This window comes from Babylonia areolata, chromosome 14, assembly GCF_041734735.1.
Source record: "Babylonia areolata isolate BAREFJ2019XMU chromosome 14, ASM4173473v1, whole genome shotgun sequence".
Lineage (NCBI taxonomy): Eukaryota > Metazoa > Mollusca > Gastropoda > Neogastropoda > Buccinidae > Babylonia > Babylonia areolata.
Window position 1 is genome coordinate 19,803,996 of NC_134889.1, and position 27,737 is coordinate 19,831,732.

Consider the following 27,737-nt stretch of genomic DNA (forward strand, 5'->3'; position numbering starts at 1 on the left):
AGTCTGATAGATAGCAGTGAGTTACCAACGAGATACGCACGCACCGGGCGAACGTGTTGAATTCTCGCGTTGGCCCCGCGATCTGAGCAGACGAGAAACGAAACAGGTCAGTGGTTTTTGCGGCGGGCTGCAGTGGAAAAGAAAGGAAAGGGCACGGTGGGCTGAGGCAACTTCCAGCCCCGTCGCGGGAAGTTGAACCGTTGCCAGTGGGTGTGGAGGTGTGTCCCTCCTTCTTGTCTTGTTTGTGACCGAAAGGAGATCGTTAAAGTATTATTTTACGAGGATGGCGACCTCAAAGCAATCGAGGTATAGCCGAAACCTCAGTCGCGAGGACGCAGCTATGGAGCTTAGCACGTTGAGAAGTGAATTGGATGAGGTGGGTACTTTTTCAATAATATATATATATATATATAGATCTATATTAATTTCCGTGTCCTTGTTTTTTGTTGTTGTTTGCCTTTACCGGCGTGCGTTTATATCGGCTGTTTGTGTTTCCTTTTGCACATGTCTCGCTGATACTGTTTTATGCGGAACTTGTTGGATGGCTTCGATTTTGTTTGGAAACCAGATTATTTTGTGCGGCCGATGCAGTTCCATGCCCTTCATACTATAAATATGAAACCTAAACGTGTCTGGAACTGCGCGCACCGTACACTGTGGTCTTGTGACGGTGCGGTAGAGAGTGGAGGAAGGTTTTGCAGCAAACGCGAGCAGGACTGACTGATTTATAGAATTAGAAAGATGCACCCAGAGACTGTATCAAAACTTTGATATTCTTTTTGGGCAGTTCAAGTATATTTAGTGTCTTGTTATTTTGAAAGGTTTTAATTTTTTTCAATAAAAAAACAAAACTTTTTTCAGTTAAGAAAACAAACCCACTTTAAATACTTCAATGTTTACAGCACCAATCCATATCATAATATCTATAGGTATGCATAATGTGAACACAGTCTTAAGGCATTTGTTATATTTTATCGCAGTGTATTACTCTTTTGTCACTGGCAACAGATTTCACTGTGTGAAATTCACTATGCACTCCTTAGGAAGAGATCATAGCTACAGTGAAAATGCTACCTACTACAAAAAAAAATCTGCTTAGAAGGGTATTTCTTTTTCTATTTAAGTGGATTTTCCACAGAATTTTGCCAAGGACAACTCCTCTTGTTGTTGTGAGTTCTTCTACATGCGCTAAGAGCACTGATGCAGCACATGGGACCTCGGTTCAAATGACTAGCATCCGTACCATCATCCAAGGTATAGTGGAGGAGAAAATATTTACGAGTATGGGATCAGAACCACTGCACTCTGATTCTCTTACTTCCAAGGCAGATGCATTACCACTAGGCCAAAACTCCATACTAAAAGGTTGTGTGAGCAGAAAGAAGTATGTGGAAAATATGGAGAATACATCTACATGCATATGGGCATGTACACAGTTGAGGGCTCTCGCTCTCTCTCTCATTAAAGCAGCCATTTCTACTTTTCACCAGCGACTGATTGATTGTAGATGGCAGAAATGGTCTGACCATATCCAAAACAGTGAAAGATTTAGTTTTTATAAGAACTTTTGTAATGTGTCTGACCTGAAACCGTACTTTGTATTGAACATGGATAGACATTTAAAGTATGTAACAACAAGATTCAGACTAGGTATTTATGAATTAGCGGTCCATCATTACAGATACAGAACAAGTAATGACAGTGATTTAATTTGTCCATTATGTGAAGACGCACAAGAAAATGAGATGCATTTTTTTCTTTGTTGCCTGGCTTTAAGGGACATTAGAGAATAATTTATTAAGCCTAAATATTTTAGACAACCTACAATGTTTGAATTGATTTTATTCATGTCTTCAAACTCCTGAAACTGTTCGAAATTTTTCTTTATTTTTATGCAAAGCTTTCAACTTCCGAGAAACAGCGACTTCATAAGAAAAGTGATTGTTCTTTATTTTGAAATTAGGTGCAATTTAGCTATATTTCTGTTTGACAGTTTGTTACTTGGATTGTTATGTGATGTTTATATGATTATAATGTTCACATACCCCTTCATAAGGGGCCTTGGCCTATACATGAATAAACCATCTTGAATCTTGAATTTCTCTCTCTCGTTTACACACACACACACACACACACTTATTTTTCTCTCTCTCTCCCTCTCTCTTTCTCTCTCTAACTAACACACATAGATGCACCACCTATTCACAAAATATGGAAAAAGAAAAGATTAACTACCAGCAGAAGAAGAAGAAAGCAAGGTGATTTGTGGTGACTTTTAACAAAATAGCCCTTAGACTGGAGAAGATAATATGATGAGTCAGAGCCATTGGGTTACAAATGTCAGGGAATAGGGACCACCTTTGCTTCTTTCGGCTGTGTTTACTATGTATTATTGTGAATGGTGCAGCATGGTATACAGACTCTGCCATTGTGTGAGGCTGACAGGATCCAGACACTCAGAGGTCCCAGTGTGGACCACTTGACTCTTAGCACTTGCTGTTTTGATAATTTCTCTATTACTCATATGTGTGTATACTACAATCACAACTCGCATGCTGTAACTCAGTAACATCAGCACTTGTGCACGCACACTTTCACCCTTCCTGTCCCACATGTGTATTCACATATATATATATATATATATATATATATATATATATGTATATATATGCACATAAATATACAGAGAAACGCACACTTTTAAAGTATGCATGCACATATTCATGATCACCCACCCACACACGCATGTATTTCTTCTCACTCACACAGACACACACTGTGTCACACAAGTGAACTACAGGCAATGTTAGCTTTCCTGTTACACATGGTTTCTCACGGTGGGTGACCATGGTGGTGACAGATTGCCCATGGCAGTTGTAAGTTGACAGTGGGACATGAAATGGGCCGAGAACTACTTCCGCCAGAATGAGCCATTAACATTGGAATCCATAATTTATAGGCTTATTCATTTGATATACTACAGAGTGAGCATTGCTATTGAGTGTTGGCTCTGAATTAGCAGTGAATAGGCTCATTGACCCGGTTCCTATTCATTTTCAGATCTCTCAGCTAAACTTGACTCCCGCCTCCTTTCGTATTCTTCTTTTCGCATATTAATTGACAAGTAGAGCTCTGTGTTTGGCTGTGGTTTATTCTTGCTAGTTCTCGTGAATATTCATTTCAACAGCTGTTTGTCAAGTGTTGTCTGTTGCACTTTGTGTGTGTGTGTGTGCGTGTCAGCACATGCGTGTGTGTGTATGTACTGTGTTTGTGTGTGAGTGTATATGTGAACGCTGTGTGTGTGTGTGTGTGTGTACTGTGTTTGTGGCTCTGTGTGTGTCTGTCTGTGTGTACATGTGTGTGTGTGTCTGTGTCTCTGTATGCATACTCTGTGTGTGAGGGTCTGTATGCATACTGTGTGTGTGAGTGAATGTGTGTGTGTGTGTGTGTGTGTGTGTGTATACATGTGTTTCTGTGTCTCTGTATGCATACTGTGTGTGTGAGTGTCTCTGAACGCACACTGTGTGTATATGTGTGTGTGTGTTTATATTGTTTACATATGTGTGTGTGTGTGTGTGTGTGTGTGTGTGTGTGTGCATTTCTGTCTGCTGTTTATAAATATTATGAGTTAATTTATTTTTGTTCTTTTGTTTTGTTTTTTTACTTAACAGTTTGCTTGTGTGAGTTCTTTGTGTGGTATTGTTCCTATAACAAAATGTGTATTGTTTCTGATACATGTCAGGTGCATGCTTCTTGGCTGATAAGACAAGTTATTAGAATATTTTTCTTATACTGTTGGTGTGTGTGTGTGTGTGTGTGTGTGTGTGTGTAAAGCACATGCAAGTGTGTGTATATACATGTGTGAGTCAATATAAACTTGCATACATGTGTTTGTGGGCATGAGCGTGTTTCCCATGAAATAGAAACATAGACCACTATTTCTTGGTAAGTGCTGTGTGTTTTAAACAGAGAATAACGTGATGCTGTTTTTAAATCATTCTTTTTATTCTTTGTTCTTTTTTGTTTCAGAATTTCAAGCCAATCTTTGAGAAGGTATGTTTTTAAACCTGTCCCAATCCTCTTCTATCCAATTAAAAAAAATGTAATTTAAAAAAAAATCAATGTGCAGTCATTTCTGTATGCGTTTTTATAAGTCTTTTTAAAACAAGTGTGACCTGTCTTCTTTTTCCGACCTTGGATTTATGTGTAGGGCTGTTTCCTCCAAAGCATCCACTTATTTTGTCACAAAGTGTTGGTCAGTGTGTATAGTAAAATGATACTGTAATTGATTGCATGTTGGAACTTTGAGAACAGTTTGTGTTTTTCACTTGTTGGCACAGAGCTTCAGTTTGAGCTGCGCATGATGTAAACAATGAAAGTAAATAGAATAATCTTTTCTAAGTTGTCTGCGTGTCCAAGGCAAAACTTGATTATTGTAAAACACAGGCATTTTCTCACGAATGCTAACTGGTAGGTTTAGGGTTTTGAGAGGTCATAGGCAAATAAGGGTCAGAGCCGTTGTGATCGTGGTGGCCATGATAGAATCTGCCGCATCTTATGGACTGTTGCTTAATTTAGTAAATTGGTTAGTGATGGAAAAATCAATTTACAACAGGTACAGGGTGTCCCAGGTAAATGGTATATTGGTAGTTTTTTTTTTTTGACAGTTGTGAAAGGAAATGAAAAAAAGAAAGAAGAGATAATAAAAGCACACACACATGCTGGCTTGCACGCATGCGCACGCACACACACACACACACACACACACTACACACACACACACAAAAAAAACAAAACACACACACACACACACATGCACACACACACACACACACACATGCACACACACACACACACACACACACACACACACACACACAGAGAAAACATCTGATATCACTCAAAGTGAACAGACGTTAAATTAAAGAAAGAAGAACAGATTATACACATTAGGCAGAAGCAACAACAAAACCCTGCAAGATGATGGTGGCTTGGAGTTGGATGCACACAAAATGACAAAATGGTCTCTGAAAACTTGAGCTAGTAAGAAAAACATATGCCACTGGCTGAATACATTTGAAGAAGTAGTGGATTACCAGATGCCGCAGAAAATAAATGCTTTTATGAAAGAGATATTTCAAGCCATGAAACATTTTTGTGCACTCCACAAAACTTTTGCGCGTCACTGACATCAACTTCAGCTGTATTGCACTGACTCATTGACTGTGAATTTGATCTCTTTTACTGTGGCTTGCATGCGGAATGTTTTGTTGTGTTGCGCACGCGCGTGCGCGCGTGTGTGTGTGTGTGTGTGTGTGTGTGTGTTATGCAAGCACAGATACATCTCTTAGTGTGACTGTATGCATGACACTTATGTGTGTGCATTTTTGTGTGTGCTTTAGGCTTAAGATCTTCTTTATGTGATGCCTTGTGTTAGGAAAAACAACAACATATGCAACAGCATACATGTTGACTTACTTATTGGTTCAAATATCATTGAATATATAAATAAATAAAAGAAGAAGAAGAAGAGACATGAGAACAGAGTGATAAACAGGGAGTGATCTATCAGAACAAAGTGAATTGTCGCTGGAGAGATGGGTTCCCTCCACTTGTTTTTAATTGTTTGTTGGTTCTTTGAAAAAAAAATTTTTTTAGTGGCCTCAGTTGCATGCAAGATCACGGAGCACACAGTTTCAAGGGTTCCCTCCACTTTGCTTTCAAAACTTGTCAGGCACATCACAGTTAATTGGCACATCACCATTACCTGACGCGATGTAGTGTGAAGCCTTCTACTGAGATACGGACAGAATGACTCCTTTTGTTCAGCTTCCTCAAAAGCTGCCCCGCCCTCCTGATACTCTCCCTTACCTTCTTTCTTACCTTCTTTCCTTTCCCTTCTTTCCTTTTTTTTGGTGGGGACAGGGTAGGGGGCAGGGGGAACTTTGGGTCGATCCATTTACTGATTTTGTCAACAATATCATGAAAGTGTTGTGGCTTCCTCAGAAGATTGCTACCAGGTAAACACATCTTTGAACGAAAGTGAGAGCAATATTGTGAGTTGTGTGTGTGTGTGTGTGTGTGTGTGTGTGTGTGTGTGTGTGTGTGTGACAATGATGAGGATGCAGAAAAAAGTATCTACACATGCCATAGAATCCAGAATCCATGACATGAAGGTTTTTTGTGTTGTCAGTTTTGTTTGCAAGCATATACTGTTAATATATGTGATCCCTCATGTACTCTGCGGTTGATTTTGCAGTGTTGGATATACAATTCCTGAGATAGGTGAACAATTACAATGTTGAAATAGCTTGCCCTTGAATCAACAATCTGCCTGTTGTAGCATGGAGTGCTTGTTTAGTCTAGGGATTAGAGGTGTTGGTGTATGAGCGTGCTTTCAGTGAATGGGTTTAGCCAAATATGCTTTGTGGCAAGATTTTTGTAAAAGGAAGAAGAAAAGAAATGGTGTATTGGGTTCTTAGTATACAGAAGTTCGTGAGTTTGTGAATGTCATTGTTTTATTGTGCATGCATGCGCTTTGTGTGTGTGTGTGTGTGTGTGTGTGTGTGTGTGTGTGCTTACATGCATACATATTTACATGTGCAAAAACTTGTTTTGTTGATTATTAATAACACTTAGAAAAATGCACTTACTATATCTGAGCACAGAGATGCTTCATTTGCATTTATTTGTATAGATCTAGACATGCACACATATATATTTATATTACGCATGCACATATATACATATTTATTCACACATACATATAAATGCATTAATCATTAATGTGGTCTGTATTTTGTCTTCTGTATTTTTCTGTTTTATTATTATTATTATTATTTAAACAATTTTTTTAGCGTGTAAATCTGTATCTCTCTGTCAAGTCTCTTCCTTCTGTCTCTCTCTCTCTCTTTCTTCTCCCTCTTTAGTCTTTCTCTCTCTTTCTCTCACTCTCTCTTCATTTCCGCCTCTTTTTTTTTCCTCACAAAAGTTAACACACATGTACAGGCACACTTGCACACATGAAAAAAACCTCATACACTTTTATTTCAAATGATTAATAATATATAATACAATCTATGTCAGTGTGTACATCTGTACTGTACTTACACAGCTTTCAAAGCTGGAAACAGTTTTAATCAAGAGAAATCATGTCACATGATGTACTTCTGCTACTCAACTGAGTACCACTGAACTGGTACATTTTCTGATTGGTTGCATTTCTGATTCACATTTACATGATTTATGAAATTAGTTTATAAATTCTTTCCTATCCTTTCAAGGACACAGAAGTTTCTTAGTTCACACTTTTTATTTACTCCATTTTATATGTGTACATGTATGCGAATTGATTGAAAATGATAAGAAACATAAGTACTAAGTGTATGGGCATTAAAAAAAAAATTTTTTTTTTAGAGCAAACGTTACCATTACATTTTCATGGAATATCACTTGGCTGAGTTGTATGAGAAATCTTTGCAGTGCTAAGTTTACTTATAGTTAAGAAGGTTCCTTAGTATTTGGAGTAAGCGTGGAGTTAAGAACATTGTTAATGCAAAGCAAACTTAACACTGCTAGGATCCCTCATGCATCCCAGCCCTGGTTTTTTAAACCTGTTCAACCCCAGGGAGTTCAAAGTCTCGTCAGAATTCCTTGCCATATACATGTGGAAAAATGCAGAAAATATACACAGAACGACGGACCGGTTCTTTCTCCATTTTGATAGTTGTGGATCAGCTAGAAATACTGCAGAAGATAGTTCCCTTTGCTAGCAAATAGGAATGTGGAAAGTCCGAAACCGTTTCAGTGAAACTAATTTTGACACCCGAACATTGCTCATGTGCAGGTCTCAATGAGTTAAGCTTTTATTACACACACAAAATTGGTGACATTTTAATGGAAACATCACCTATGCAATAAAGCACAGGGTATCAGTGTTTTTTTTTTGGTTGAAATACATCATCTGCATTTTGCTTTGCAATATTTTCCCATTTGCCAAGAGTATTTCTGCCTATCTGTTAAGAAACACGCAGTATATAAAGCTAAGATTTACTTAGTTCTACCTTTTAAAACAGAAGTTTTTTTAGTGCCTTTTTTTTCTTAAGACAGTGCATAGTTATTCACTTAAAGGTAATAAAGTTATAGTGTTAAGAATGTATAGAAAGTTTAATTTTAGTTTTTATTTCAAGACAATTCATGCAGTTGAATAAGATGCTGGAAGTGCAAGATGTAGTTTTCATAATAAATTTCATGAAATTCAGCTCGTAAAACGTGCTATATATTCACCATGTCATACAAAAACACAGCGCAGAAGCTTTGGACATTTCCATCTGCTTTAACATTCATCCATAAAACAGGTACCTGTGTTTATGAGTCTTATGTGCTGTGCTTTCTAACCTCTGTCTGTAAGGAAGTCCACAGAAACATTTTTCGTCCCTTTCAGATGGGCGCTGCAATTGCATGGTGTGCTGTTTGACAGCTGCCTGAAAGGGTCCCTGCTGTTTTTAAATCCCACAAAGCCATTGCCAAGCCACGTATTGCTATGTTGTCTCCATGAACTTTTGATGTGAATGGGGTGTTAACCGCTTGCTGTCACGGTTGTGATCGCTGGAGCATTTCTTTTCTTGACTTCTGTCCAGAGGAGTTTGAATAGAGTCAGTGGATGATTGGTGGATGAATGAATCTTATATCTTGCTTTTGGTTGAAAGCTTGACACTATTAAAAAGAAAAAGAGGGGGAAAAAAGATTGTCTTGACTGAATGAAAGTTAATGGCAGGAAATCATTGTGGAAAGAACTGAACCTGTTGAACTTCTGGTTATTTGCAGTGACTGACTCCTGCAAGGATATTGAAGTGTAGATATGGATATTTTGCTTTTTACATACTTTTTTGTGGGTGTTACATATTTTATAGTAATACTTGTATCATGTTGTCACACCATCGATCATTAAAAAACAAAACAACAACAACAACAAAACCTCAACCCCAACCCCCATCCCCCTTAAAAAAGGAAAGAAAAAAGTCAACACACACATGCACGCGCGCGCGCACACACACACACACACACACACACACACACTGAATACTATACACATATGCATCAGTTAAATGATTTGTGCAAAAGGTATGCCAAGCAACTGTAATGTTTGTTTTATCTGTTAATGTTTAATGTATTGTTTTAATGATTTAAGGTTACCTCTCCTCTGTTCTCTGTATTGAAGTATACATTTATTTTTCTGTCCTTGAATGTGAATATGTAATGTAAAATTATTAAATTGATATTATGTTTCCAGCTTGTACCACAGGAAAGATACATAATAATTATAAAGTTGTGAGTATTTCCTAATCAGACAGATTTCTGTATTGACAAAGTTTTTGTTCCTTTATTTTACTTTGTTTCTGTATGAAGACGCACACTTTGGTTTTGCAGCCCTTGGACCCAGAGCGGAATTGCATGAGGCGATCTTTGCAGTGCTAAGTTTGTTTAGAGTTGTTCCTAAGTATGGAATTTACCATGGAGTTAGGGACATTCATAACAATAAGCAAACTTAGCGTTGCTAAGTTCACTCCTGCAACACCCCCCCTGGCCACAAACTTTTAAGTATAGAAAAAATATTTTAAAAAATCAGTCACTCTCACCCATAGAAATGTGTTAGGATGATAACAATAATCATAATAATAACCATAATGACACAGGTTATGGCGAATTGATTGACATGATCCCCCTCATTAATTTTCATAAATCAATTTTTGTCATGGCCATCACACTGGTCAGCATGGATCCAAAGGGATTGAGGTGGGGGAGCTTCGCCGAGAGCTGGAGGATGAAGGACTGTTGGAACACATTTCGCGGGATCGCATGGACCAGCTCTTGGCCAAAGCCGATGAAGATGCCAACCAGCTCATCACCTACCGCGAGTTTGTGCGCATGGTAGGTCCAGAGCTTAAAACTTCTTGTTGTTTGTGCGCATGGTAGGTCCAGAGCTTAGAATTTCTTGTTGTTTGTGTGCATGGTAGGTCCGGAGCTTAGACTTCTTGTTATTTGTGTGTATGGTAGGTCCAGAATTTGTTTTTGACTGGATTAAAAAGAAACATTTTCATGCAGTAGAATGGATAAGGTCACATTGTTTTGATGCTGGTGTGAATGATGTCTGAACTGTGTGTATGGATGGATGTGTATGTATATAAAAACAACAACAAAACCTCTGGGTATAACAGCTTGTCTGTTGAGGTAGAACTGGATGCAGGTGTGCATATATACAGACCCCCCACCTCCTCTGACACACACAGACACAATACCTCCCCACCCCCACCCCCTCCTGGTCCCCCAAACACACACACACACACACACACACACACACACACACACACACAGAGAAGATGAGTTTGGCATGAGAGCCCGGTGGTTAGAGCATAAACATCTGCCCTGTGTATCTGTGAAGTTCATTGTTTATATCCCAGCTCTTTGGAAAGGGACCATGTCTGCCTGAATGGCATGGCAGTAACTGTTTTGCATGTAAAAGTTTACTCACAAAAATTTGTGAACAGAAGAGCTGCATACTATTGGGGCAGAAAAAAAAAAAGTGGATTAAATTTTTGTTTTTAACAAGATTTGTTTTCTTTCTCAGTCTCTGTGTTCATAAGCTTCAATTCCTACATTCACTGGTATGCATGAGTGGGTTTTTACCCTGCCATGAGGCAGCTGTACTCTGTTTTTGGGGTGTGCTTGCTGGATAAGTTTGTGTTTTCATTACTCAGCGAATGACATGGACTGCAGGATCTTTAATGTTCATGTTTGATCCGTTGCTTGTGTATACACATGAAGGGGATGAAGGCAGTAACATGTCTGCATATATGCTAACCATGCAGGACAGAAAAAAAACTCCAACAAGTATCCACCAGGTGCTGAAATTGGAATTGAACCCAGGACCCTAGGAATGACAGTCCAGCGCTTTAACCACTCAGCTGTTGTACCTGTCTAAAGAGAGGGCTTCTTTGATTTTTTTGCACACACACACACACACACACACACACACACACAGCACCATTACAAATCTTTCTCAGATGCAGACAAACGAGTATAGCATGTTTGAAATTCTAGCTCATTTGAAAAAATCCAACATTCTGCAAACAGCTTGTATGTTTGTTTGGATATCTTTGTAGATATCCATTGTTTGTATGTTGTGTGCGCGCATGCTTGCATGCGTGCGTGCGTGTGTGTGTGTGTGTGTGTATGTGTGTGCACATTTTGTATAAGTGTGTTGGATAGCATTCAAATGTGAAAAAATACAAAAGGTTTTGACTTCTCATTAGAATAGAGCATTAGACTGTGTCAGATTAATCAGTGACAAGATTGGGAATCTTTTCATTTGCGCATGCAAGCACACCAATGCAAATGTGTGAATATGTGAGTACATGTGCACATGCATACTAATCTTTTGCTTGGACAAAGGACTGATTCATAAATTTATGTAACAAAAACAATTTCTGGTAGTTTTACCATCTTCAGTTTTGTCTTTTTGTATATTATTTACTGCAAGTCTTTTAATGGAATATATACAATTAGAGCTGCACCATTATTGAAGAACACAGCACCAGTATAGCTTGTTTCCGTTGTACATTTCTTCTGATTCCCAGAACAACATGAAAACCTGTTCAGTTGTGGTTTATGTGCTCGCGTAGGCTCTCAAATTGTAATGTCTGGCTCACCATATGTCCATGCATTTTATGGCAAACCTGTATCCTGTTTCACTGTACACAAAAACATTGTCAGGGTATCTCTTCCTCACAGTCTCACGCCTCTCTCTTGGTTGTTCCCTATTCACTCTGACGTTTGGTACGTGTAGAATTTTGAATTAACTTGGAGTTTGAGCAAAAAACGTGATGTAGGTAACTTTATCCTGGCCCATTTGTTGTTGTTGTTGTTGTTGTTGTGTGTGTGTGTGTGTGTGTGTGTGTGTGAGTGAGTGAGTGAGAGAGAGAGAGAGAGAGAGAGAGAAAATGCTTCTCTCTCTTCCCTCTTTCCCTCCCTTTCCTTCACATTGTGACTCGTAAGTGTTGTTCTCACAACACATGCAGACAGACAGACACACACCCTTTCACATGTGAGTTAGGGCACACCCACCCACCCACATGCACGCGACAGGCACACACCCAAACTTATACACACACTGCACTTCCCCCTTGTCACTGGTCCCTGCTGCCTCCCACATGCTTCATCTCCCTCCCTCTCTGTCCCCTTCATTATCCTTTTACTTTATCAGTCGCTCATCAGTTTTCCTCCTAAACACTTTGCACCATGACTTCCCCCCCCCCCCCCCTGCAGCGCCATGAGTTTCCTTTCCATCAACCCTTTTTACACACCTTTTCCCATCTCACATCTTCCTTGTTAACCCCCTTGACGGGCGCAATAGGAAAATGGTTAAAGCGTTGGACTTTCAATCTGAGGGTCCTGGGTTCAAATCTCGATGGTGCCTGGTGGGTAAAGGGTGGAGATTTTTCTGATCTCCCAGGTCAACATATGTGCAGACCTGCCAGTGCCTGAACCCCATTCATGTGTATATGCACGCAGAAGATCAGATACACACTTTAACACTTTAGAGATCGTGTAATCCATGTCAGCATTTGGTGGGTTATGGAAACGAGAACATACCCAGCATGCACACCCCCAAAAACGGAGTATCGCTGCCTGCATGGTGGGGTGAATAAACAAAACGGTCATATACATAAAATGTTTCATGTTTGTCTGAGTGTGTATGTGTGCGTGATTGAATGACACAGGAAATGAATGATGAGCACCCTATGGCAGCCATCAGTTGGCTCTACCCAGGTAGGCAGCCTGTTGTGCAAATGACCCCGTGTTTGTAAAGCGCTTAGAGCTTGGTCTCCGACTGAAGTTAGGCGCTGTATAAGTATCCATATCAACCAATCCCCCCCCCACCCCCACCCCTCCCCCCAAAAAAAACAACAACTGTGGGCAATGGCGTTCAGCTCCTCAGTGAGGTAGTGTTTGTAAATATCACCTCCTGGTGATGGAATGGGGGTCAACTCATTAAACCAGTGTTCTTTGTCATGACTCCTTCACCTTTGTCGTGTGACAGCATGATGTTTTGCATCTGAACCCAATTATATTGTCAACCACTTGACTGACTATAGATGGCTGTTCTTTAACTTCACCACCTTATCCATCATCACATAAATGAAAATGTATTATTACTTTTTGTGGCAACATGTTGCTCTATGTGAACTTTGGGCTGCTGTCCCAGGGAAGAGAGTATAACCACAATGCAGCATCATGCATTTTTTGGTGTGTTTTGTTGTTGTTGTTATGTCTGCAAGTGTATTTGTTTTACAATCAAAGTGGATTTGGCTGCAGAATTCTGTCAGGGACAACACTACACAAACACCACCAGGACAACACCATATTATGATGGGTTGCAAAAAATGGCAATTTTTATGTTGAAGGTCTGTGATTTGAACATTTTGGCTGTGAGCTTGTTGCTAAACTGATTGAGCTAAATAGGTACTGGGTCTCATCGCTGACATTGTCACCTCTTGATAGGTATACATGGGTTTGCCTGATTTACAGACATTATTCAAAGAAATTGACAGTGCTGGAAGAACAAACACTTTTCATTGTCGTGTGTGTTCATTCATATTTGGAAATTAACAAACAATGAGGCCAGGAGATGAAATGATTAACAAATAGTAAAGAGTGGTAACTCTCTCCATTCACAAGGTACACAACTTCAAGTCAGTGCTGCTTACACTACCGATTCAGCTAGCACACAATTTTTTAATCATTTCATCTCATGGCCTCATTGTTTGTTAATTTCCAGTTGAAAAACCACTGAGGCAACCATGTGTTTGTTCTGTATTGTCCATGTGTTCTGTGCGGCTTGTTCAGGATTAAGGAGGCTATGCCAGTCTTGAATAAAAGCTTATTTGTGTTTGCACATTTCTTCTGTCTTTGCTGCTGTGTGTACATGTCAGATGATCAGTATGAGGACAGGCCCGGCGCTTCCTTTTTTGAGGAAGTGTCTGGGTTTGTTCCAATGTACCTTTTTATTATTTGATATTAATGATATTATGTTTCATCAGCCGTCATGTTACAATTGAAGTGCAAAGTGTGAGCACAGTATATGCTTGAAGCTTGTTGATGCTTTTTGCCCTTGCTTGTATAGCAATCATGTGCACTGTTGAACAACTAAAGACTATTTTAACCATGCATCAACAGCCCTGAAAAGTGTTCATGCAAATATTCCAGACCTCATGTACAATTCTGTCCTACTGTTAGTTGGTTTTATCACCAGATGCAATTTTGCTGTCACATTATTAAGTATCTTCTTTTGTTAACGAAACAAGTGTCAAATGATTTTTCCAGTATGTCAGTAGCAAGCATTCTTTTTTTGTTTATTACTGGATATTTACATGGCACATTAAAAAAGTCTCTTATTTGTAAAAGTGATTTTGTATCTATGAATATTTGGCCATTGTTTTTTTTTATTAACACAAAAACTAGATGACGAGAGACCTGACTGCCTCAGAGAGAACTCGCTTCCAAAAAGTGATCAGAGCAGCCATCCTGGACATCGTGCCACTGAGATACCGTGATGATTTCCTGGCCAATTACAACTGCTGCCCGCCCCCCATCTTCATACTGTTCATCAGCATTGCTGAGGTAAGAGGCACAGTGTTGGAAATGATTATTGAAGGGTTAGGTCAGTTTCAAAATTTGAAAAAAGATGCCAGCAAAGGAGAGAGAAAAAAAGGCAGGGTGTGGGTGGAATTATGTTTCCTGAACTCTCAACTTAAGAAAACAATTATCTTGTCAAGTATGACTCAGAAATTTTACCCAGTCGTCATCATCTCAGTTTTTCTAGCCAGCTGAAACTGAAAGTGAAAAAGGACACTGTAAAAAAAAATTAAAAAAAAGAAAAGAAGTCTGGTCTGGAATGAAAAGAATTCTAACAGGAGAGGCCAAACAATATGCAGATGAGTCCAAAGGGTAGTCAGCTTCTCTCTGTAGGTCCACTGCATGACAAGGATGACATGACCATAACTTGCATTGGTTGCAGTCTTCTTCTGTTTCTGCATTCATGGGCTGCAGTGTTCTCCTGTATGTACCAGTGGCCTTTAATGTGCGTGACAATTTTTACTTTTGTAGGCAGCCATATTTCATTTTCAGAGTTTTGTGCATACTGGTTATGATTTTGATTCCATAAACACACCAAACACTGACATGGATTATAGGACCTCCAATGTGCATATTTGATCTTCTATAAGTGTATACACACAAAGAGTGGTCTGGCACCAGCAGGTTTACACATCTGTTGACCTGGGAGAATGGAAAAATGTGGGTCAAGTTCACCTTCCATCATGTGTGCCCTGTGTGGTGTCACATACTATGAAATACAAGTTCACCGTCCATCATGTTTGCCCTGTGTGGTGTCACATACTATGAAATACAAGTTCACCGTCCATCATGTTTGCCCTGTGTGGTGTCACATACTATGAAATACAAGTTCACCATCCATCATGTTTGCCCTGTGAGGTGTCACATACTATGAAATACAAGTTCACCTTCCATCATGTTTGCCCTGTGTGGTGTCACATACTATGAAATACAAGTTCACCATCCATCATGTTTGCCCTGTGTGGTGTCACATACTATGAAATACAGGTTCACCATCCATCATGTTTGCCCTGCATGGTGTCACAGATTGCGGTGTTTGTGGTGTACGCCCTGGAGCTGGAGGAGAAGGGCACACCGGTGACGGCCACCAGTGGTGTCGCCCTCTATAGCCCCCTGGTCTACACTCCTTCCCGCAGATACGAAGCCTGGAGGTTCCTCACCTACATGCTCATGCATCAGGGGTAGGGAGGCCAGCTTCAGAGCTGTTCAACTGTCTCTTTCAGTCCAGTAGGGCAATATGCCATCTACTACTGCGTAATGGAGAAGGCTGTTAAAAGAAACCGACAAACCTGAGAGGTTTGCTGAGTTCTCCAGTAGAAAGGAAGCAAGCAAGTTACAGGGTGAGCAGAAAAAGAAGAATAAGACAGAGCTTCTGACAAGGGCTGTCATTCAAGAGCACGTGGATTTGCTTCGTTTTGACACTGAATGACTGATATTTGAAGTGATTATGTACGAAATTTTCTTATGCCTTGCCATAAAAAAAAGATGGTGTATGTATTTCTGAGTATAAATTAAAATGATGTCAAATCCCTGCAGTTTTCATTCAGAGCTGTTTGAAACATGTTTCCATGTGCATTGTCATGGATGTTGTTGAGTCCACATGATTAACCCCTTGGCTTCTGCTGACATGTATGTTTGTCAGTGTATGACTGTCCCCTGAGAAAACCTGAGCTCACATGTCGTGCTGTCATTCAGCATTATGTGTTTGGACTCCTTCCTCTTGGGGCGGCATGCATTAGCTTTTGTTCAGCAAAATCATCATTCGTGACGGGACTTCACGATCTGGTCTTCCTCTCATGGACATCATTTTCTTGTTATTCATGGTTATTTGGTGACAAGTCAACACTGTTGTGAAAGTCCATGGATGACTGGTTTGGGTTTCAGGGATGGCTGGTGTGGTAGTTGAGTGGTTTGAGTCTTGGACGGTCAGTCTGCGGGTCCTGGGTTTGAACCGTGTGTGTGTGTGTGTGTGTGTGTGTTGTTTCCCTTCATGCATTCTCCATTTCTTTTTTTTTGTGCAATGTTTTTATCAGCAAGTTGATTCTCACCTGTATTTTTATCACTGTATAAGATATGTATGCCCATGGACAGACAGGCACACACACACGCACACGCACACACACACACACACACACACACACACACACGCACTCCCTCTCACTCACTCACTCACTCACACAAAACATGCAACACATGTATTTTATACAAACATACAAAAGCTTACACATACACCCCATACACACAACCACTGCGGCCACCACTACCACACCTACACCCACACCCACGCCCACACTCTCCCACCCACCACACACACACAGACACATACACATACCCCACCACCCACACACCCACCATCAGGCAGACACATGCATGCCACAGGCGGACAGAACTGACAAAAGTGGGGGAGTGATTAGGATCAGGTGGGCCTGTAACAACAAAGATGTGTGTTATTGGAAGGGTGGAAACACAGGGGTGCATTAGGAATGTGATCTGGTCTGGCAGGACTTCACTTCAGCTATCAGCAGTGCCTTTTTAATGGCTGTTAGGGTACAGCTTTGTGTGTGTGTGTGTGTGTGTGTGTGTGTGTGTTCTGAATAAGATACTGATTCTTGCTCACTGCGTCAGCACGAAGCATTTCTCTCTCTCTCTTTCTTTCTCTCTGTCTCTGTCTCTCTATCTCTCTCTCTCGTTTTCTGTCTGTCTTTCTGTCTCTCTCTCTCTCTCTCTCTGAATGTCTCTTCAGTCTCTTGTCTTGCTTACCACCTCCTCCCCACCCTGCACTTTCTTACTTTCTTTCTCTGTGTTCCTTACACAAACACCCCAGTCACATACACACTCGTGTACAACACACACTCACAAATACACACAGACACAAATACACACAGACACAAATACACACAGAGAGACACACACTTAACCTCCCCCCCACCCACCCACCCACCCACAAACTCAAACATATACACATATGCATTGCATACATACACACACATTCCAAGTTTCATTTGTAGTACTTAGGAGAGATAGGGAGGAGAAATGGGGTGGAAAGACACACATACACACACACACACACACATGTATATATATAACTTTAAATCATACAATGATATAAACAGATAGTTTGCAATTCTTCATCCTTTTGTCACACTGTCATTTACCACCCATCAAGCTGTTTTGCTTACACTGTTTTCTGATGACTCATGTAATTAGGGTGGATTGATTTCCAGGTGCATGAGCACTCAGACTGTGGACGGCACATTTTATGTGTGTTTGGTTTCCTGGTACATGTGCACTGAGTGATTGTGCATGACTCATTTCATGTGCTTGTTTTCCAGGTACATGTGCACTGAGACTGGATGACTCAATTCATGTGCTTTGTTTCCAGGTGTATGTGCACTCAGACTGATTGTGGATGACTCATATTCTGTGCTTTGGATTCCAGGTAGATGCACACTCACATTCATTCTGTATAACTTGCCATATTTTGTGTTCTTGATGTTCAGGTATATGTACACTGAGATTTCTTGGGATAACTGAACTTATTTTGTGTTCTTGATTTCCAGGTACATATGCACTTTGATGACTCTGGACGACTCAGAATAGTTTGTGTTGGTGCGTTTCCAAGTGCATATCATATGCATTCACTGATTCAGACTGATTCCAGTACATTTTGTGTCCGTTCTTTTTCAGGTGCATTTACACAGGCAGTTATTGAGGATGACTCATTTTGTGTGCATTTGTTGCCAGGTACATATGCATTCATAGTGATTGTGGATAACTCAGCATGTTTGGTGTGTGTGTGTGTGTGTTTTCAGGTACATGCACATACTGTTCAACATGATCTTCCAGCTGGTGTTTGGCTTGCCCCTGGAGATTGTGCACAAGGCGTGGAGAGTGGCCTTGGTCTACCTGCTGGGGGTCATCGCAGGTCAGTGTCATGGGCCTGTCTCGAAGGAATATTTTTTTTCTTTTTGTTTCTCTTGTTTTGTTCATTTTGTCTTTATTACTTCCTTTCTTCTTTTTTGCTGTTGTTTGTTTTGTTTTCTCACTCTTTTTTTTTACCGTCTTGTTGTCTCTTTGTTTCTGTTAATGATTGTTTGTTCTCATCACCACCACCACCCCTATCTCCCCATCCCTCTCACCTCACCCACCTCACTCCTTCCCTCACCCTGTATGTTTTTATTTCTTGGCAGTAAGCATGTGTGATCTCAAAGGTGATGCACACTTTTTAGATGGTAGTTCCACTCTCTTAAAATGGTTTGTCAAGATTTCTGGGGTAAAAGCTTCCATGGCTTATTTAACATTTTTTGTATTTGAATTTTTCTCAAACAAATGTGCATGATAATGGCCCATTCCATATTTGATAGGATTACCGGTACAGTGTAATTTGTAATATGTAAACTATTGTGATATATTTTGTAATATGCATTCAAAACTTCTTGAGCCAGTTTCTTCATTGGATCTGAACCACACATTCATATTGTTTACCCTGATTCTTTGGTACAATCAATCTCTATCAGATATCTGCAGTGAAAGCTCTAGATAGTTCATGACATATGTTTTGATTTCATGGCCGATTTCATCTTCATGACTACTGATATGCAAGTTTATGCTTAGACGGGTTCTTTAATCTGCTTATCCATCTGAATCATTTCTGAATTATCATCTGTTCTTTTTTGTGCTGCTTCATCATCTGCACTGTTTCATTGCATTACTCCCGCATCGTTTATTCCAAATCCACTTGTACACAGCCACACGCAGGTTCATCTGCCTCACTCCCAGTGTTGGTAGGCCACAGGGAAATGTTAGTGTTAGGTTGCCAGGAGGCCACACACCATAGGAGACCCAGCACTGCTACTGAGTTGCTTTGGTGATGTTCAGCAGTGCTTGGTCTGATTCATCTCATGCAGGACACCACCTACTGAGCCCCCTGTCGACAACAATAATCGCAGCGTCTCAGAGGCAGATCTGAGTGAGCACAGTAGAGACGGCCACCACATCCCTCCAAAGATGTAGTACCCCATAAATCTGCCAGTACTGAAGACCTTGAAAGTACATTCTTACACCAAGCATGGAAGTGGTCAAACTATCTATTCAGTAATATATGTACAGATTCCTGGGTCAGCTCTGTCCTTATAGTTGTTCAAATGCTTATTTAAGGATGTGTATGTAGATCCCTTGGCCTATTCCATCTTTATCATTGCTGAAATGGTTTTTTGAAAATGCATACACAGATTCCTGGCCCATTCCATCTTTATCAGTACTGAAATGGTTACTTGAAAATACATTTACAGATTGTTGGCCCATTCCATCTTTATCATGACTGGGATTCTTATTATTTGGTGGTGAATATGCTTGTTCCTTTGGTCCACCAAACCTTTATCGTCAGTGAAATGTTTGTTTGATGGTATGTATACAGGTTCCTTGGCCCACTCCATCTGTGACCACTATGTGGCTCTGGTTGGGGCCAGTGGAGGGGTGTACGCTTTGCTGGGAGCTCATGTGGCGGCCATTATCACTGTGAGTCCACTGTCTGTCTGTGTCTTTGACCACCAACAGTTAGGAATAGAAGATGAGTTGTTACATTATTTTTCAGTTCATTATTTTATCAGCGGTTCTGTTGTGGAATTGTTTAGGCATTGGACTTAAATCGAGTGATCACCAGTGATCACAGTTCGAGGCTCTGTTTCGGCATGGTGTTGTGTCCTTGGGGGAGGTTGAAATGGCACAAGGAGAGAATTGAACTCGAGCCCTGGACATGGTGAATATGAAATCACTGCCTTGATGGCCGTAAAAAGCTGTGGGACAATGTCAGATCATTTCATTTACCAGACCTGTTTTAGATGATGAGACATGTGCCTGCTACGTTGTTTAGCATGCTTGTGGCACACTGTATCAGTTTCCTTTGAATTTTTAAAGAAAATTAGCGAATACTAAAAGTATGCTATACAAACTCTGCGATTTCAGAATTAAGCTTATGTTGTTGTGTATGTGTAGACAGATATTCGGTGAGTGGTAATGCATACACACAGGCACGTGCAAACACACACACACACACACACACACACACACACACACACACAGCACAGCAAAGCACAACACTACCGCAACTCAATACGACACAAATCAGCACAGCGCAACACAACAGAACACACACACACACACACTGTCTCTATTACACGCTCTCCCATTACATAAACCAGAACAGATCAGGCACACAGTGTATGCTCAGCTTCATGCACAAAAGGTGTTTGTGATTGAACCTGTGGTCAGAACTGGCGTGAGATGAACTACAAGTGTATGGACCAAGATGAACTGGAGGACAACACCTGCAAAGGGATCTGCCGCATCTTGCTCTCAGCCCCTGTTCGTCTTATGGTCATCTTAGTGTTAGGTGAGGGACACGTGTGTTTGTGTGCGTCTGTGTGTGTGTTTGTGTGTGTGTGGGTGGGTGACTGGGTGTGTGGGTGTGAAAACTGGGGAGATTGGTGGTCAGGTGGGGACTTCAGCCTACTTTCCTGTTTCTTTTCTGTTTTTTTGGGGGGGTTAGTTTTTTGTTGTTGATTTTTGTTGTTGTGCCCCAGAATTAACAGCATTCTGTTTTCTTCAATATTCGATGGTGATGGGGATTATGAAGATGCTGCTAAAGGGGCGGGGGGGTCCATTTTGCTTTGGGACTACTTGACAATGCTGTCTTCTTCTTCTCCCTCAACTCAGTGAAGACTTATTGAGGAAATGTTCACCATTTCAGTTGGTTGTGTGTCAAAGTCTGGTCTCAGCAAATGGCTTTCTTCTCCATTCTGCATTGTTGTCAGTCCATTGATTTTCAGTCTTCCCCTCTGTCTCCCTTCCTCAACAGTTCTTTGGAAGTTTGTTTTAGCAAGGTCATGGGATCTTGTTATATGGCCATACCAGCATAGCTGTCTTTGTCAAACTCAGTGTGATGCTTGATGGTTTTGTGCTCTTGTTCAGTGGTGATGTGGTCACTGTATCTGATGTTTAGTATTTTGTGATAACACCTCATTTCCATGGCTTGAGTTCTTTTCAAATCTAAGCTTGAAGGTCCATGCCTTGTATACATACAGTAAAGGATGACGAAATATGAATACATCCAGGAGTCTTGTGTTTCATGGAGATATTGCTGTCCTTCCATATGTATATGTTCCAGTCTGGACATTGCTGATGTTGTCTTTGCTACCCTTGAGAGGATTTCTGGTTTGGGCCCTTGATATGACAGACATTACTGTACTCTCCTAATACATCCCTGCAGCGTTGGTCAGGAAATTTGAGCACAGTTCCATGTGCATCTGTGAGGTGGATTACCCTCAGTTGTGTGGTCCTAATCTTCCTGTTTTAGCCAATGGCACAATCAGCTCTAGGTTGGATGCAGCCACAGGTTGAAAAACCCCACCTCTGATGAAGATTGAACCTGTGTCCTGATCGGTCTGTGATGCTAACCGCTTAGTCGTGGCTGCAGGTCCACTCTTCTTTCCTTTTCCAGGCGTTTCATTCCTCTCCTTTGTATGATTTTACAATATGCATGTTGGCTGTATTTCACATGTCAATTATTGAATTTCTATGCTATGCATACATTAATTGCAATGGCTTTATCAATTATCTTCTGTTTTCCCTCAAAGATGGCCCATTTGTAAGGCTTTGTTAGAAAACAAGAATTATGGAATCAAAAAGGATACACCAAGTTTGGTTATGAAGTTTGCAAAAAGAATAAAACTGCTACGAATTTGCAAAAACTGATTACTAAGACCTTGGTATAATTATTTGTTAAGAATAAAACTGCAATATATTTGCAAAAACTTGTTACTAAGACCTTGGTTTAATTTTCTTGAAATATTTATATGTATAGGAGATGATGTGTGTGTCTGTGCAATGGGTCTTAGTGGTTCCGGATACTTCACTCGCCATCTACAGACGAGTGGTGGAGCCAGAAAACCAGAAAGTGGGAGTGGCAGCACATGTGGGAGGATTCTTGGCAGGTTGGTCCAGTGAGAGAGAGAGAGAAAGCGAGCTTACATCTGTCAGAGAAGAGAGTTAATTCATGTAGCACTGTCAGTTTGCTTCCCTCCTTTTCATGACAGATTATCAACTCATTTGTAAGGATTAGTTCCAGTAAAGAAATACAAAACAAACCACAAAAAAAAAAAAAAAAACACCCAAAAAACCCAATATATATATGTGATTAAGATTATATATAATTATAATTATGTATATTCCAGTATTATGAAATTTGATAAACAAAAACTGTTAATAACTTGGTTTACTTGTTTAAAAAGTATTAAGCTTCTATGTGTTGTGATTGTGAATAATTTGTGTGAAGTGCTTGTGTGACATCCATGAACAGTTGGTGAACATGCAAAAAAAAACCAAAAAAACCAAACAGGCTTGTTGTGTGCACATAGAGGAAAAGAAATTTGCTTTGATTGGTTATGTTCAACAGTGGAGAGGTCATTGATACTGTTATTAGCTTTTGACATCATTATGATACCCAACTATCAATTCAGGGCACTTCTAAATCTTGGATTTGGAATGTTTTTGCAAAACTGGTGTAAGACAAACATTCCCAATTGTTTGAAGGGAGACAGTTAAAGGACTTTGTGCATTTTTGATTTATGTTCGTATCTTGTTATGTACTATCCCCCCCAATATTCCCAGTACACTTGGTAATGAAGACATATTCTGTTCTATTCTATGTATGTATGCACCCTTCTTGGGGTACAGCCTGTCAACAAGAGACCTCCATGGTCTTTTACCCCGTGTCTTTGCCTCTGTCTGGCTGTATGTAAATCCAGCCATCTTCTTAATGTGTGCAGAGAGGTCTCTTCACCTGGTGTTTCATGGTCAGCCTGTCTTTTGAGCCATGTGTCTGACGGTCGTTTTTTTGCCATTGTATGTTCCCTTTGCGGTTGGCTGGGTTTTGAGCAACATGATTTGACTTGACAGTCTTTTCCCCTGTCTGTAGGAGCTGCTGTGGCAGAACTGGTAAAGCATTGGACTTGTGATTCAGTGCTCAGGGTTCAAGGCTCTGTTTTGGCCTGGTGTTGTGTCCTTGGGGAAAGGGAGGTGCTTTACTCCAGTTTTCCTCACTCCAACAACCGGGTGTGAAGGGGTACCTGAAGTGGGTTGGGGAAGGTTAAGACAGTGGAAGGAGAGGATTGGGCTCCGCTTTACTATGCTGAGCCCTAGTCATCGTGGATATGTATTCATTGCTCCAGTAGCTGTGAAAAAGCTATGGCACCTTTGACCTCTTGACTGCCATGCCCGTAGAATTCACAGGCATAGTTACGTCGTTGATGACATAATCAAAATGAGTGTAATAACTCTAGAAGGCTGTAAATTCACATATTTGATATAGAGTGGTAATCTCCAGACAGTTTTCTCAGTTTTTTTGCTGATTGTTCTAGATAATGATTTATAACTTGAAACAACTTTCTTCTTTTTTTTCTCAGCAGTAAGGGGTTAACCTTTTTTCTTTTTTTTTTCTTTTCTATTTTTTCTATAAACCTTGCCCTGTCCAGGACTCCTGCTGGGTGTCCCTATCCTGTTGAACATCCGGCGCCACGATTGGGAGACCATCCTGGGTTGGGTGACGCTGGCCATCTACCTTGTCTTCCTCGCCTTCTGCTGCATCTTCAACGCCCTCTATGACGGCTACCCAGAGACGGACTGGTCTGGGTGGTAAGAAGGGAGGCTACCCTGAGACATACTGCTTCTGTCAGTAAGTAAGGAGGGTAGGCGGGTCAAGATGGTCGTACATCAGACGTCTCTGTCACCGCCTGGTGGAACTGTTGGAAGTGTGGAAACTTTCTGAAACAGAACTATGGTTGTTTGGGTGGATACAGAATGGTTGATGAATATTTTGAAATAGAATGGTAGAAATCTGATTGTATACATCAAAAGTGAATATTATGAATTAAAATGATGGTAATCTGAATGGATATATAATTGGAATTAGGACAAGAATATAACTATCAGAGGTGTGTATTCTGGATGGGAATGGTGTGACAATAGATGGAACACAATGTTATCAGCAGAAGGGAATATTTTGATAGAAACACCTTGGATCTCACCAGGTGAGAGCGGTGAGTAAGAAACTGAGATGGAAATTTTGTGGAGTGTATGAGTAAAGTGATGTGTGACTGTGGATCATTATTAGAATGATGGTATTGAGCCATGGTAATTGGCCAGTGTGGGTTATCAAGATCGGTTAAAAGGAGACAACTTTAGCTGTTGGATTTGAACTGGTCTTAGTGCTTATCGGGGATAGATATTAACTCACACCCACACACACCACCCTACATGTACACACAGACATGATTGTATTCATCCATCATTTAATAGTTCTTCGTGAAAAAGATAAGAACAAGAAATAGAAATAACAGCTGTGTTAAACATAGTTACAAATAAACCAAAATATATGCATCACAGTTTGAATTCAGAGGCAGGACTGGGCAGTGTTTTTAAATTAAAAAAACCAATGATGCTTTTAGACTGTGGAACTTTGGGGGCTTACTTTGAATTCATGTTCTGTTTGGGCTTTTATTTACAAGATGACCCCTAAAAACACAGAATGACAGAAATGTTTGAAATCATGACCATGTTGGAATCATTGATGCACAATACTTTTGGTGATGCATTTCAGTCGGGGGATGTCAAAGGTCGCTGGAGTCAGTGATACTGAGTTGTGGAAATGTTGAGGTTTTTTTTTTTTTTTTTTTTTGCTAAGACCAGTATTTTTTGTTGTTTTTTTTTCTTTCTTTTTTTTTCTTTTTTTGATGTAGTGAAGAAAGAAAGAAAATTATCAGTGATGATTACCTTTTTTTTTTAAATTGTTATTTTTGACAGTGAAGGAAGAGAATTCTCAAGAATCTGTTTTTTACCCCCAGTACCTTGGTTATTACTTATGTTCAAAATGTGAGGGATAGCGTGGATGCTGTGTATGTTGTTACTTTTGTGTCAGTGAGTATGTGGTTGTGGTGATGAGTGTGCCAATGGGGAGGGGAGGGTGATTTAAGTTTATTTTGACTAGTTGGGAATTGCTCATTTTAGTGAGCAACAGTATTTTGATTTATGTTTTTTCTTTTTTGATGTTTTTTGGGGGGATTGAATTATGTGTACCAAATTTGTAGACTGCTTCTGTTTCATCTGTATTGCCACATGTGTGCATCATAAAACTGTTGAAAATTGTGTTCTTTCATCATTAGTTTGCTTATTTGTCTTGAAACTGTTATCATGAATTGTTATGTGAACTCAGTCACTGAAGTACACACCTTTCTGATGCTTTGTTTGATTTGTCCCATTAGTTTTAAGGTATTTGGTTGTGCAGTATTTCGCAACATTGTAGCACTCATTTATTTTACATTTGTGTGTATGCCGTTTGTGTATGTTTTCATCATTGTTTTGTGCCAGTCAGCTGGTTGCAAATTTTACATATTACGTTTGTTTACTTACCAAGTATTAAATATTTTTGGACTGTGAATAGAAAACAGAAGTGAGTCTCCCCAGATGGAGCATAGATCCTAAGAAAAGACATGGAACAAGGGGAAAGAGGCGGAAACCGAGAAGTCATTCATGGTAACATCTATTCAGCTGTGAAGAGTGAATGAAGTGTTTTGATTTTATCTTGTGGTTTTCATCAGGTCTTAATTAAGCTAAAAAATCTGAAACTTGGTTTCAAAGAACCTGACTGGTCTCTTATGTCAGCTAGGGTGCAGAACTAACTGAATTTGATTTGATTTGGAGTTGGTGTCATGGATGTATTAAAATGGAACAAACAAATAACAGCCGAGTTTGGCTAAAATTGAATGGAAAAATTTTAACTGGCTTTAATAATAGAAGTAGGGAAGTGGAATCTGGCATCGGGGTTTAGAATTGTTTGGTTCACAGTAGACTTCAGGACCATGTATAGTGGGTACAGCTTATCAGTTATGACAGACTGATGAGCAGCATTTGTTGGCAGAGTAGGTCAGTGCTTAGTAAAGGAGTTAGTTCTGTGGTGCGTTGTTGTGGAAATTTCACCTTTTTTTAAAAGCTTTTTTCATTATACGTGTTGTTTGTTTATAGTGTGTACAGCTTTCTTTCACAAACACTGATGCTGTTCTTGGAAAAGCTGGAGTTAGTTAAATTTTTTCCTTTTAATCTGCTTTTAAAGATTAATATTTTTAAGACAAGTCTTTCAATTTTTGTGTCGCGGTTTGCTTTTGCTTGTTCCTGTCTTCCATGCCTGCTGATTTGTTGTATCAACAGTCCCTTTAGCCTTGATATAGGCAGCAGTTTGAATAGTTCTAGTACTGGAAGTTTAACATGGAGTGGATGAACTCCACAAAGGAGCAGGGAGTTTAAGAATGTTTAATTGATCAATATTTTTTATTGTTGTTGTTTGAAAAGAGGGTGGAAGAAAGAAAATCAGTCTTCACCTCAGTTCCACTATCATTCTGTAATCTACAGACCTGGAGTGGACATGATCTCTGTTGTCATGTTTAATAACACTTTGTCACCCAAGTGCTGGTGTATATGCAAAGTTGGGAAATGTTATGTATGTATTTTGTTTAGTCTGTGTTAAACTGATTAAGCAACAACAAAATCAAGATATTCAAAAGAGTGTTTTTTGTCTGAAGTGGATTACATGAATAAATTTTAGTGCCTTTTGATGAAAATGTGCTTACTTCTGCCTGGTGAATGAATATGTTTTATAAATGATGAACAACTTGAAGAGCTGTGTTCAGCTGATAGGAGGAAGAGGGGAGAAAATGAGGGAAAGATTTGACTGCTTTTGGTTCAGCCGATGGGAGGAAGAGGGGAGAAAATGAGGGAAAGATTTGACTGCTTTTGGTTCAGCCGATGGGAGGAAGAGGGGAGAAAATGAGGGAAAGATTTGACTGCTTTTGGTTCAGCCGATGGGAGGAAGAGAGGAGAAAGGGAAATGAGGGAAGATTGACTGCTTTTGGTTCAGCCGATGGGAGGAAGAGGGGAGAAAATGAGGGAAAGATTTGACTGCTTTTGGTTCAGCCGATGGGAGGAAGAGGGGAGAA

The 27,737-nt window shown here is 40.0% G+C and overlaps 1 protein-coding gene across 1 annotated transcript; it reads left to right on the forward strand.

Moving 5' to 3' along the window:
* Nucleotides 1-27,609, forward strand: LOC143289529 (rhomboid-related protein 2-like). The gene is made up of 10 exons (XM_076598533.1): nucleotides 1-376; nucleotides 4,030-4,053; nucleotides 9,775-9,930; nucleotides 14,521-14,679; nucleotides 15,721-15,875; nucleotides 18,507-18,619; nucleotides 20,111-20,211; nucleotides 20,965-21,085; nucleotides 22,590-22,685; nucleotides 24,225-27,609. The coding sequence occupies exons 1-10, from the start codon at nucleotides 284-286 to the stop codon at nucleotides 24,386-24,388; spliced, it is 1,182 nt and encodes a 393-aa protein (XP_076454648.1). The 5' UTR covers nucleotides 1-283; the 3' UTR covers nucleotides 24,389-27,609.
* Nucleotides 27,610-27,737: the final 128 nt, after the last annotated feature.